Source organism: Peromyscus maniculatus, chromosome 22 (assembly GCF_049852395.1).
Source record: "Peromyscus maniculatus bairdii isolate BWxNUB_F1_BW_parent chromosome 22, HU_Pman_BW_mat_3.1, whole genome shotgun sequence".
Lineage (NCBI taxonomy): Eukaryota > Metazoa > Chordata > Mammalia > Rodentia > Cricetidae > Peromyscus > Peromyscus maniculatus.
In genome coordinates, this window is record NC_134873.1 from 48,525,666 (window position 1) to 48,539,347 (window position 13,682).

The 13,682-nt window shown below is 39.3% G+C and overlaps 1 protein-coding gene across 5 annotated transcripts in view; it reads right to left on the bottom strand.

Moving 5' to 3' along the window:
* The window catches only part of Atl2 (atlastin GTPase 2), a 48,315-nt gene that overhangs the window by 22,829 nt on the left and 11,804 nt on the right, over positions 1–13,682 (bottom strand). For 4 of the 5 annotated variants that reach the window (XM_006988345.4, XM_006988344.4, XM_076558923.1 and 1 more), the window contains one exon: positions 4,718–4,962. The exons of the other annotated variant lie outside the window; for it this stretch is intronic. In XM_006988345.4, coding sequence (XP_006988407.1) covers positions 4,718–4,962 — 245 coding nt within the window. The remainder of the gene's footprint in view (positions 1–4,717; positions 4,963–13,682) is intronic. 5 annotated transcript variants of the gene reach the window in all.

Sequence of the window (13,682 nt, forward strand, 5' to 3'; positions counted from 1 at the left end):
TTTAGCTCAGTGGTAGAGCGCTTGCCTAGCAAGCGCAAGGCCCTGGGTTCGGTCCTCAGCTCCAAAAAAAAAGAAGCCTAGAGGTAGACCTCATACTTGCAGGCTTTGCTCACAGAACTCCCAAGTTCTCAAGGTACAGTTGGAAGAAAACAGACATTTTTAAATTCACTAGGGGGAAATAATTGTTTTCAATTACATACACCCAGAACAGTCCTTGTGACAGAGACCTGCCCTTCTGGGCAAACTAACTTACCAGAGATGTATGTGTATGTGGAACTGGGAAGGCACATTAGGCAACTTCAGCCCCCTCTACCCTCCTGTCTAGGGTAAGCAGTGGAGGTGGAAATAAGAAGTGAAGGACCCCCACTGTAATCCCAGCACTTGGGAGACTGGAGTAGAAAAATCAATGAACATTCAAAACTAGGCTGGGGTATATAACAAGACCATAGCTCAAAAAGTTAAAAGTAAGTAAAATGAAAAAAAAAATTAATGAAGATCATAGCCAGTCACCATCCTCATCATTTCAAAAGGTACAGAAAAGGCCTTTGACAAAAGCCTCATCCCCCCTTCATAATAAGAGTCTCAAAGAACCTAAAATAGAAAAACTCCAGTACAGTAAAGCCCACATAAAACAAACCTGTAGCCAATATTATACTAAATAAATTAGGAAAAACTCAGAAACCTAGACAAGCATGTCCCCTACCTCCGTTCTCATTCAATCCAGCCCTTGCCCAGTGAACTAAATCAGTAAGACAAAGGGGCACAGATGAAAAGGAGGAAGTCAAGTCATCCCATTTGCAGACAATACGCTCTTACACAGGAAAGACCCTGAAGACTACCAGAAAACTCTCAGCACTGATGAATGCTGTGGTGATATATTGTGTACCCTAATAAACCTGCCTGAGGATCAGAGGACAGAGCCAGCCACTAGATTAGACATAGAGGTCAGGCAGTGAGGCACACACCCTTAATCCCAGCACTGAGATCTCCTGCCTTTGCTTGGGAAGCACACACACCTTTAATCCAGGAAGTAATATGGCAGGGCAGAGAAAGGTATATAAGGTGTGAGGAGACAGGAACTCACTCTCTTTAGACTGAGGATTTCGCAGAGGTCAGAACTAGTGGCTGGCTGCTCTGCTTTTCTGATCTTTCAGCTTTCACTCCAATATCTGGCCCTGGGTTTTTTACTAAAGACCATCTAAGATTCGAACAACAGAATACCTTCAGCAAAGTGGCCTGATGCAAAATCAACATAAGCAGCTTTTCACACAATGACAAATATGCTGAGAGGCTATCAGGAAGACAACGGCTTCAAAAAAATAAAATACTTAAGAATAAATCTAACCATTTAGGTGTTTGTAGCATTTTTATCATACAGTAGATTCCATCCATTCACTATTCTTTTCTGAGTTATCCTACATGCAAGTACATGTTTTTAATGTTGTCTGTCTTCTGTGCTGTTCCTGTAAGTTTGCTATTAAAATACATTAAACTATATATATATAAAAAAAAAAAAAAAAGAATAAATCTAACCAAAGAAGTACAAGAGCTCTGCAATAAGAACTTGAACCTGAAGAAGAGACTGGAGGTGACACCAGAGACAGGACGATGCTGCTCGGAGACTAGCTAAGACAGCGAAATTCAACACAACCATCCTAAAACTTCCAAGGATGGGAAAGAATACCAAGGACAGACACCCGGGATTGTGTGAAATTAAAAACCTTCAGAGCCACAGAGGAAATGGTAAACAGAAAACACACTCTACACACAAAAAAGTAGAGTTTGAGGGAAAACCAAGACAATGGAAGAGAGCCGAGGAAATTAAAGCACATGGCCCCACAGCTAGAGAGCGTTACACAGAGGACTTCTTCTAACTAGATTAACAAAAACTTCACACTAAAACCCTAAATCTCTGAAATTTCACGCCTGGCTTTCAGACATCCAGAATTAAAACACTACATGACACAGGTATTATAATTTCTTTATATTACCGAAAAAGGCAGTACATACATTCTGAAGCTTAAAGGTGAAAAAGTATCTCAAATGCTACAGTAAAAGAATATTTTCCAGCAATTCATCATTTCCAATCAAAAGAGCCCCACTTAAACACTATACTAAGGACATCGAACAATGTTCTATAAGCTCCTCTATCTCATCCATTCCTAACTTCTGTAGCTTCAGCAACACGTAACAAAAATTTTGCTAGCTGAAATCACTCACAGTAATTTAGGCCCTCTATATAAAAATATTTGGAAGGCTGGAAAATTAATTCCAGTTCCAAAATCAAAATCTCAGAAGGAAGGGAAGAAAATAGCCCAGAGGACACTTAACAGCAGCATCTAATCTCCTTCGTGTGTATTTGGGGAAGAGAAAAGAGAAACTAACACTATGATAACCTACTTCATTTTCAAAGATGATTCATACAAGGAGCAGACTAAAAATTATTAGGTCAAAGCAAATCAAATATCCATCAACAGATTAATAAGTAAAATACATTTTAATCATGTTGTGAAACACCAAGAATGAGTTATATTGATGCACGCAAAAGTATCAGTGCATCTGACAGTTACAAAGTTACTGGAATAAGGCAATAGTTATCTACAGGATGATTTCATTCATTGATGTTTAAAAACCAGAAAGAAACAGATGGGAAAAGGTTCAGAACACTAGGTACTTTGGGATGGTGGTCATGAAGGTGTGTGTACAAACATTCATAAAGTTTCATCAAGCTGTACACTGTAGATTTACGTATCTTTCAGTTTGTAAACCAAACTTAACTTTTAAGGAAAAATGTATTTATCTGAACTATCAATAGAAACAGAAATTAAAATTCTACAAAACACAAAAGTATATATATACTCTGAAGGGGGAAAAACATCAACCATTTTACATTACCACCACCAATCTGTCTCTGGTTGCATGATTTAATTTCCTCTTCTATAACTCACTACTCATTAAAGTGACTGTCACGTCTTCTTTACCCACATTTCATAGGAAAAGCATGACCCATCACTAAAATCAGTATGTTATCAACAAAATAAAAAATCAGATTCTGTCAAATGCAATTTCTGATTAAAAAAATAAAGTGATTCTATCAGGCATTCTGTGATATATGAAACCTTCCAACTGACAGTTAAGAAAGCTATTTCAACTTAGAAGCCACTGAGTAGGTATGTATGTAACCTCACTCAGGCCATTCTGTGACTACAGAACCTCCGTTAGTCCTGTGATTTTGAACACATAAGAAGTAAGAGTTATCTCTCACTCTGACAGTCACTGATTACCCAGAGAAGCAGCAATGTCGCCTGAGGTGAAACTTTGTATTATTTCTAGACAAGTAATCTAAGTGCCCTTCCCCTCCCAACACTCCCCTTACTATCTCTGACCTATTTAGAATCAAAGGTACTTGAAGTACACAGCTCATAGAGGTATACTATAAATTAAAAAAAAAAAAAAAGTTAATTTAAGGAATGGGAGAACCTCAAAATATAGAAGATCTTTATCGTCTGGAAATGAACAGGTTTTTTTTTTAAAGTACTATGGCATTATTCATGTATTTCAGTATTTCAGAAATAAGCCTTAAGTGGAAAACTTTAAAATATCAGCTTTCTTAGTTGGCTAAACACATAAAATACTGTTCACTAATGTGAACTACATTCTTGATACTAAGGGACATTTAAAAATGCCTAGAGATTCCTATGAAAAGACTTGACTGCAATGCTTCCCGGAAAAATCACGGAGAATGTTTACCTTCCTTCTTATCAAGACAGATGACCACGAAGGTAGGCAGTGAGACAGCTGTTTAAATCGTTACATAACTCAGCCAAGAGTTATTTCTAGTGTCCTCATGTAGCTTCTGAATGTCAAAGATCCCATCAAGCAATTCCACCTTAGTGTCCGCCTCCAAAATTTCCCAATAGCTTCTTCTTGCTTCCTGTTAAATTCCCTTCCCTCTGCTCAATTTCTAGCCATTAGAAAAGCCTTCTGATTAAAGTGACTCATTCCCCTCCACTTTTCTTCAGGGTTTAAGTCAAAGGCATTGGGAAGAAAAAAATAAAAACTCTCACACCATCTAAAAGTGAGAATGTGTAGAGGAGGGAAATGCACCTATCAAAACATGCCTACCCAAAACATTTTTAGTAGGGAAAAAAAAAAAAAAAAAGGCCTTTCCTAAGAGAGAGTAAACTAGCTAAAAACCCCAAACAACTCAAAAGCATTATTAAAATAGCAGAACCATGAAAGTAGGGAAGGGTACATCATGGCCTCAGAAGTATAGGAAAGCCTCTGATGAAAAGATCAGCCACAAATACGGCAACATTCAAGAAAGAGCATAGCATACTCTCCAAAACAAAACACAAAAAACTCCAGTATTCTAGTTTACTGACTTACAGGAAGAGATGAGGCTCAGACAACGTGGAAAGCACTCTGAAGAACTGGATTCTATCACTACAAGTAATTATGTGAGGAATGCAGATGTACTTTTACAAAGGTCTCTCTCTACGTGTGTACTTCATCCACTGTACGTGGACAAAAAGGAAAATGTGTAAAGAAATAGCAAAAGCGGGGTACACAATACCTCAGTGGTCTTTCAGGGTATACTCAGATACTTGGGACATAGCTAGAAATTAAAAATATAATTTTGGCTTCTGTCTTTTTTTTTTAAGTTGGTTGGCAATTTTCTGTATTAGTTGGGGTCAATTTAAAAGACACTATTCACCTTGTTATACATATATCTAAGCATAAAGTCCAGGAGAAATGATTTCCCTTTCCGAAAAGCTCCTGCCACAGACACCACGACTATGTTAAGATCCCGTATGTGCTCCTGTAGCAGGATCTGCTCCAAGGCCTCTTCATCAAGCTCAAAGTTATGGTCATCTTCATGAGCAAGAACAATCTGCACGGGGCATGGTTTCTTCATAACCTCATCTGAATTTCCTAGGTCATCATCTTCAAAATCCTCACCTAGAATTTAAAAAGAGAGACAGGTTACTTTAACCCCTACATTACCAACTCTTCCTTAAGGACCTCACCTAAAGCAAAGTTGGAAATACTCTCTCTGAAGAACATTTGAGAATACTTATAAAAAAAAGGATTTTTCAATCCTTCTAGAATAGAGCAAACACTATCAGTCAGATTTCCCATTTTATACAGAGAGAGATGGAGAAGGCCCAACGCTAGGTCCTCTAGCTCAGTTAAAGGCACCGACCCACTAACTGTGAGCAACAGCTGCTCTCCAGCACTGCGGGACTCTGCAAACACTTTCAGACTTTAGGAACACTGCAGCTAGGCACAGACACTTCACAGTCCAGCTCTCCCCGCAGTCATCACCTAAAATGACTCCACAGCACAAAGATAAAGCAGATAGCCTATAGATTTTCATTCTGGAATTGGAAAAGTCAAGTTAGGGCTCTAGGGAGTGTCCAAATACGACCCAATAAAGCTAAGAAGTCCCAAATTTTCCAAGCAAGACTCACATCAGCTCCCTTGCCAAAGCAAAGTACACAGGACTGTTTTAGTGGAAAAAGAGAGTCACTGGGAGGTCAGGCAGGTGCCATTGTCCACTGGGGCTTTTTCTCAAACACCACAGCCACAACGTCTATAAACAACCAGCCCATTCCTTCGGTCACTACCACAAACCATGATAAGGTAACTTTTGCAGAAAGAGCTTTATTGAATAATGATGGAAAAATTAACTACAGAAAATGTAAATGGAAGACAACTGCTCAAAGTTTAGTTTTCTGTTCTTTAAAAAACTGAAAGTATCTTAGTAACTTTTGGTATGTACCTTGCTCAGTTTCTCTACTAACCTCTTGATCCCATGTAGCAATTAGGTTAACAGTGGAGACCCTATTACATCAAAAATTGTAAGTCACACTCCCTTGAGCCTGTCCACTAAGTGTCAATTTCCACTCTAAGGAGACCTCTGATATCTACTGTGTTCTTTCTTCTCGAGAGAAGGGCCCGCCCACTTAGAAGAACATTATTAGTCATAAGGAAACAACACATTGTCCACATAAACACCATCCACAGATCGGCACTTCTATCTACACTAAGGACTTTTTACAGGAGGAAATATTCAGCTTATCTGATTTGCCTCCCAGCCAGCCATACCAAAAGGCACCTTTAACACTGTACAGCCAAATCAACATTATTTCAAAATGTGCTTTGAGTGGTGATAATGCACTACAGAGAACAAGCAAGTCCAAAGAATTTTTGAAAGTAAAAGTAATCAACATTTAATTAAAGAGAACATTATCATTTCCTTTTTCAATAACATTTGGCTGCGGTTCATTAGAATATTTGAATTCACAAAAGTTAGCATTGCAGGACAAGTACAGACATTTAAAAATCCCATGTTAAGAAATCATTAGGAAAGACGAGATAAGTGATAAAACAGTATGCAAAGTGTGTGATTAAGTTTCCAAGCTTAATCAGAGGTTAACACCAGCAGGAGAAAGGGAAATTGGCATATCAAAGTGAGAGCTTCCCGGTGCCTATGTACTCTCATCTGTAAATGGCAATCACATGTCTACCTCATAAGGCTGTCATCAGTATTAAATGAGTTTAAGTAGTGTGGTACACAGTAAGACTATGGGTGTTGCTACTAAGGTCAAAGTAGTTTAAAATATTCCCACAGGAACTTTTACTTTGAAATGCCAAACACTACTGGGACTTCACTCAACCAGTGGCTATCTATAGACTAACATCACCACATTCTTGTTGCTAAGGCACAAATCTGGGGCCACCCTTAACATATGGCCTTTGCCTTTAATCATACCTGTTCCTCCCACTATCTTTTATCTCCTTTATATCATATTGGTGTTCATTAACACACTTGCTCCCCTCCCCAAAACTAGCCCAAGCTCCAAGAGACAACTAAATACATCTCTACATCAGCTCAGTACTCTCACTAAAATCTGTCTTACAACTGTCCTCACAGCCCATCTCTTTGACTGTCATTTGGTGAACTCCCCTCTGTAAACCAAGCCAGGCTTCCTTCAGTCTTCACATTGGTAAGGTCTTCCTAGACTCATGATACTCTTCTGCATGGAGTGTCTATCGCACACTTCCCCCATGTTAACCCCTAATCAATTCATAGTCCCTAAGTTTCAGCTTAAAGGTCATTTTCCAAGAAGAAAAAATCACCTAAGACCCCTTATCAAGTTTAATGTTCCTATACTCTGTTCATTTTAATTTATCATTTGAATACTTATATAAGTATCCCCTCCTAAACAGCTTAAATACTGACAAAACTCTCACTGCACTTTAATCGAAGAATACATAAAACGATAAAAAAGAAAATTCTTAGTTTCCTTGCCATGGCCGTCAGAGTCCTGAGATCAAGCCTCTGCCTCCCCTCTCATCCATCCTGAAATAATCCTGTCCATCCCCAAAGACCCAGGCCATCTGGCCTTCCTGGTGTCCCTTCAGCAAACAGACCTGTTTCCCACCTTAGAACCTTTTCCTGTACAGAAGTTCCCTCTGTATAGAATGTTCTGGCCTTAGAAAGGTACACAGCATCACATCTCCTCCTAAGTGTCAGTTCAACAGTTACCTCCTTAGTGTGGTCTCTGGACCACTCACTCATTCCAGATTACAGACTCCTTCCTAGTCCCTCTGCAATAGGCTTTCCCCACATAGTTCTTTTCAGCAGCTACAATAACATTTTCATGTGTACCTCCCTCCAGGGAATGTGTGCATCACCAATCATCCTGATGACTAGCTGTCTCTAACACCTAGAGAGTATTTAACACCAGATTTGAGGCCAGGGAGGTAGCTCAGTGAGTAAAAGCACAACAAGCCTGACAACCTGAGTTTCATCCCAGGAACCCACAGACCCAAGTGCAAGCCAACTTCCCTCAAGTTCTTCAGACATCCACAAGCAAGTAAAGGTAATTGTGTAAGGTCAGGTTCTCTCTCTCTCTCTCTCTCTCTCTCTCTCTCTCTCTCTCTCTCTCTCTCTCTCTCTCTCTCTCACACACACACACACACACACACACACACACAATTTTCTAAATGCCCGGTGTTTAATATTTAATAAATTTTATACTTAGTAAAACTTAAATACATTACTATTACTAGGCATCTTATATGTACCCTTATGTATTTCATAAATAAGTGAAAACCAGACTGGAGGAAAGCACACTTACTCCAAAATTACAATAAAAATTATTATAGTTCTACCAGCAAAAAAACTTTCTGTTGTTAACCTGTACAAGTATTTTAGTAAAGTTTATAAATAAACTTTCTTTTATTCATTTGTTTTTATTAGTATTTGCTGGAAATACTTTGTGTGCATTTAGTCCAACTTTAAGGGAGAAACAAATCATACTGAGTAGCGGGTAAATTGCATCATCATCATCATCATCTCTTTTTCAATTCAGTATTACTCTAAGATTTTAAAATGGAAATTAAATCCTGTGTATAAAACATATTATCGTTCTTCTATGCCAAAATACTGAGAATAGGGGATATTTCAGTCCACCAGTATTCTCCATGACTGCTCAGTCCTGAGTCAGTTCTCCTCTTCAGCTCCTAAGTGGGACTTGCAAAGTCAAAGCTAAAAACGTCTACAAATGGCGACCTGTTTCTCAATCTCTCTCCACAGCCGAACACTAAATGCACCTACTAGTCTATTCACCACAAGACCTACAAAGAAACCTGTCCCGGCTAGAGAGGACATTTCAGTCACTAAAGCATGAGAACCTGAGTTTTACTGCCAGAACCTCTGCTAAAGAGCAGGGAGTAGAGAGTGGTTGCTTATGGCAACCACAGCTCTGCGGAGGTGGAGCTGGGCAGGTCCCTGAGGTCTACTGAACAGCCAACCATGCTGAATGGGCAAGCCCCAGGCCAGTGAGAATCCTCTCAAAAAGTAAGGTCGATTGACACCTGCGATTGATTCCTGGAACAAGTGTACACGTATATGTGTGTACACGTACACACACACACACACACACACACACACACACACACACACACCCCACCTGTCTTATTTAAATTTAAAAAAAAAAAAAAAAAAACACCATAGTTGCCAGAGATTCAGAGCAAGGAAAGGAACAGGCAGAGCAGAGGTATGTTTTAGGGCAGTGAAATGATATAATTGTGAATACACTCATGACATATTTACAAATTAATTAACACTAAAAAAACAGAATATACAGCTCTAAGAGTGGGTTCTAGTGTGGCCTATCCATTTTGGATAATAATACATCAGAGGTTAATGTAATATAAATGAACTACTCTAACACAGGAAGTTGGTAATGAGGAGGGAGCATTTAGAAATTGTATTTTTCTACTCAGTTTTGCTTGAACTTAAAATTGCTATAAGAAATAAAATATACTTTAAAAGATATCTACCTTTTTACCTCTTTACATACTTTATCTTAAGTCTACCAAATACATATAGTCACCATGGATTCCAATAGCAAAATGTATTAGTTCAGAGATGACCTCACTCTAGCACCAAACTGTAAGTTTAATTATATGGCAATAAAAATGCTTCCAATCTGTATTACAATAAAATGCTAGTGCTAGCTATATTATACCAACCCAAACCTAAATTACAGAAAGAGCACAGAGTACTTTTTTCAGAGACAATGGAAGTATCTTTTAGATCATTCAAATTTCAAACACAAACTTAAAACAGCATTTATCGTAAGTAAGGTTAAGTCTGCTTAGTTCGTTTAAAACATTAGTTATCTGCCAGTGCTTTAAAGACTGGTCCTTAGGGGCTGGGGAGATGGCTCAGCGGTTAAGAGCACTGGCTGCTCTTCCAGAGGTCCTGAGTTCAATTCCCAGCACCCACATAGTGGCTTACAGCTATCTGTAATGGGATCTGATTCCCTCTTCTGGTGTGCTTGAAGACAGGCCACTTATATACATAAAATACATGAATAAATAAATATTAAAAAAAAAGACTGGTCCTTAGACCTTTACACTTACATTCCATGTTCAAATAAGGATACCACCTACGGATTCAAGAGCTCGTTCAGCGAATGTTTTTAAAGCCTTCAAGAGATTATACCACAGTATCCTTATTTCTAGGAACTTGTTATGAAGGAACAAAAGTGTTAACAAATGTGTACAAGTTTGTTTTCCAGTTTTATGTCTAGTAGTGAAAAATTAATACTAAGTATCTAAAAACTGAAAATGGCCAACTTTTAGCCATAACTGACATACTAGGCAGCTTAAAATACATATGAACTATTAAAAATTAAAAATGGTTTTTAAGATCTATTGTTATCTGTGTGTGTGTGTGTGTGTGTGTGTGTGTGTGTGTGTGTGTGTGTGTGTACTGTGCGTTAGTAGTGTGTGGGTATGTGCATGTGAGTACAAGTGTCTTGCAGAGGTCAGAGGTGTTACATCCCCTGGAGCTGAGTTATTGGTATTCTGGGAGGCATGAAGTAGGTGCTGGGAACTGAACTCAGATCCTTTGCAAGAACAGAGGATTAGCCCTTAACTGCTGAACTTCTCCCCAACCCCCAAGGATGATTCGTAAATCAGCATAAGACTAAGTGAAGAAAAAGCAGATACAGTAGTAGGGAGCACCCCAATTCTTCTTTTGCTTTGTTTGCTTCTGCTCTGATTTTTTTAATGATTATTTTTATTTTCTGTGCACTGGTAAATTTTGCCTGCATGTACATCTGTATGAAGGTATTGGATCCCCTGGAGGCAGAGTTACAGACAGCTGTGAGCTGCCATGTGGGTGCTGGGAATTGAACCCAGGTCCTCTGGAAGAACAGCCAATGCTCTCTCTTAACCGCTGAGCCGTCTCCCCAGCCCCCTTTGCTCTGCTTTTTCAAATCTATGTAACTGGGCGCATAAGGAGTCACCACAAGTAAACGGTGTAGACAGGTACTCTGCCACAAACAGCAATCCCTAACAAAGACACTCATAAAGTGAACACTATGCTCATTTCCGATCCCTTAGGTAGGAAGTTGTAGTTTCCTAACTACAGTGTGAAGAAGTGAGCACAGGCAAATCTGAGTTCACAAACACTAAAGCACTAGGAATCTGTGAGGCGGAGCACTAGAGAAAGCAGCCAGCAACCAGAGCCTTTGGGCAAGAGCAACAAACCTCACCGGTGCAGGAACACGTCACTAGATAAGGCTCACCTGAGGCCTGCACCGAAAAGCAGGCCCTTTGGAGTTCCAGCTGAGACGACAGACTGGAAAGATCTTACACATCAAACCTCAGGCTGAAACACAGTAAAGCCCCAATCAGAATTAAGAACCTTGTCCTCAAATAAGATCCTATCTAAGACAAGTCCAAACAAAGCCCTAAAAACGAGGACTGGAAGTGATCTGTGAGAGGCAGTTTTGAAATATAGTACAGGGGCTGGAGAATCAGTTAGTCAAATGCTTTTCAAGAACTAGGAGCAGAGCTCAGATCCACTGCACCAATGTGAAAGAGGCCCAGAACATGGCACACACCTGAAACCCTCGCCTGAGGAGCGGGAACTAGCAGGATCCTGGGGCTTTCTGGCCAGCTGGCTAGTCAATCAGTGAGTTCCAGGTTCACACATGCATGCCCACACATAACACATACAAAGGAAATTTAGTACAAACAATAAGAAGGATCCTTCTCAGTTTTTTGAATATACAATCCCAAGGGTGAACCCTAAGTTATTAATTCTGAATGGTCATAAAGTATCAGAGAGGCTAATTTTAATTTATCACAACAAAAACTGAGTAAAAATCCAGACTCTATAATGCATAATATAATACGATCAGTGAGAGATCCTGTCTCAAAAAATAAGGTGAAGAAGAAATTGAGGAAAAACTCAACATCAATCTCTGGCCTCCAAACACACATGTGCATACACCTACACACCCAGACACACACAAAAAAAATTAGTGTAAACACAAAATGCTTGCCACACAAGCATCAGGAAGTGAGTCTGGATCTCTGGCACCCACAGAGAACGCCAGGCACACAGCTGCAATCCCAGCAAGATTCCAGCCAGCCAGATGAGCTGGTGAACTCCAGGTTCAGTAAGAGACCCTATCTCAAAAGTAAGGCAAACGGCAACTAAGAAAGACATCACCCACCGATCTCTGTGTGTTCGGACATGCTCTTGTACACATGTGAGCACACACACACACACACACACACACACACACACACACACACACACGAGCACACATAAACACACCAACAGAAATAACAGAAAAATCTAGAACTAAATAATATAATAGATAAAATATTCACTGAATAGACACAAGGAGACGGGAAGCAGCAAAGAGTCTGAAAACATCAAGGTCACTCTCTAATCTGAGCAGCAAGAGTAAAAAGAATGAATCAGGACACATGAAGTCTCAGAGAAGTGTGGCACAACATCCAACATGTAGCCAAGAGTCCCAAAAGGAGAACAGAGTTAAAAACTAATTTTAAAAAGAGTGACAGTGAATATCACTTCATTTGTTTACAGAGCCTTTCAAACTCAGTATTCAGTCTAAACACTATAACACCAAACTAAAAATCACTAACAGTTTTAAAATCCTGAAACTGTGCTTAGCCCAAATATATACTGCTGCTTTCTTTGCACAAATTTTCTTCAAATTTTGAATTTTTTTTTACTTTGTTATCTCCGTTTTTAAAAAAGGCATATCATCAAATGTCAAACTGTTTAAAAGTAAACCAATTCTCACTCTGGAAATGTACAATGCTATTTTAAACTTTGAAAAACAAGAAATGAAAGCGCATACGTTATCTACCTCCCAACCTGGGCCAATCACATCAGCAAAGCACAGCTGTGAAGAACAAGACGACCCAGCTGAAGGAGTGGATCGCCAGGTCAGTGCAACCACCAGGCATTTCTGCTCAAACTGACAAGCTGATTAATGATGTGGGAAACATGACAGGATGCCTACCAGCAAGTGCAAGAAAACCAAAAACAGAACCAAAGCAACAGTCTTCCAGACATAGTTAATCTGCAATCTATAGACCGCTGAAATACTGGGAAGCAAGCTCTCAAAGGAGTAAGTGTAGTGCAGAGTAAGAGAGACTGAGAGAAACAAACGATTAACAAGTGCCATTAAAGACACACTGCCGAGTTTCCCAGGACGTTACCTAGAGGTTAAAAGGGAATTACTACTGGAGAGTATCATCAACAAGGTAAGAATTTCTTATGAAGTGAATGCATTCTGCTAAGTAAACTACAGCACCAAGAAAAAGAGAACAACGAGTGGTTCCAAAGAAAACGCATCTGAATTACTAACTCTCACTAAAAGGAATTCATCAATAAAGTACCTTCAAAAGGGGGGGTGGAGGGCAAGCCTGGTCTACAAAGCAAGTTCTAGGATGGCCAGAGCTGTTACAGAGAAACCCTGTCGCGAAAAACAAACAGAAAGGGAAATCAAACAGTTAAAGGAAAATGTTTGTTCTCTGATATTTATTACAAAGTTTTAGACCATTAACAAGAAAAATAATAAATTAAAATAAAATAAATAATCCTAAAATTTTTGGACTAATGTAGTGCTCCCAAGTTGCTAAAATCGGCCAAGAAAGGGTATCTCCTAAGCTTATTTTATTCTATTCCTAGAAGAGCTTTAAAAGAGGATGTATGACACCTCAATTTAGCCAATTTAGTTGAGAAAATTCCTTTAAGAAGCTGTGTTAGAGCCGGGCGGTGGTGGCGCACGCCTTTAATCCCAGCACTCGGGAGGCAGAGGCAGGCGGAT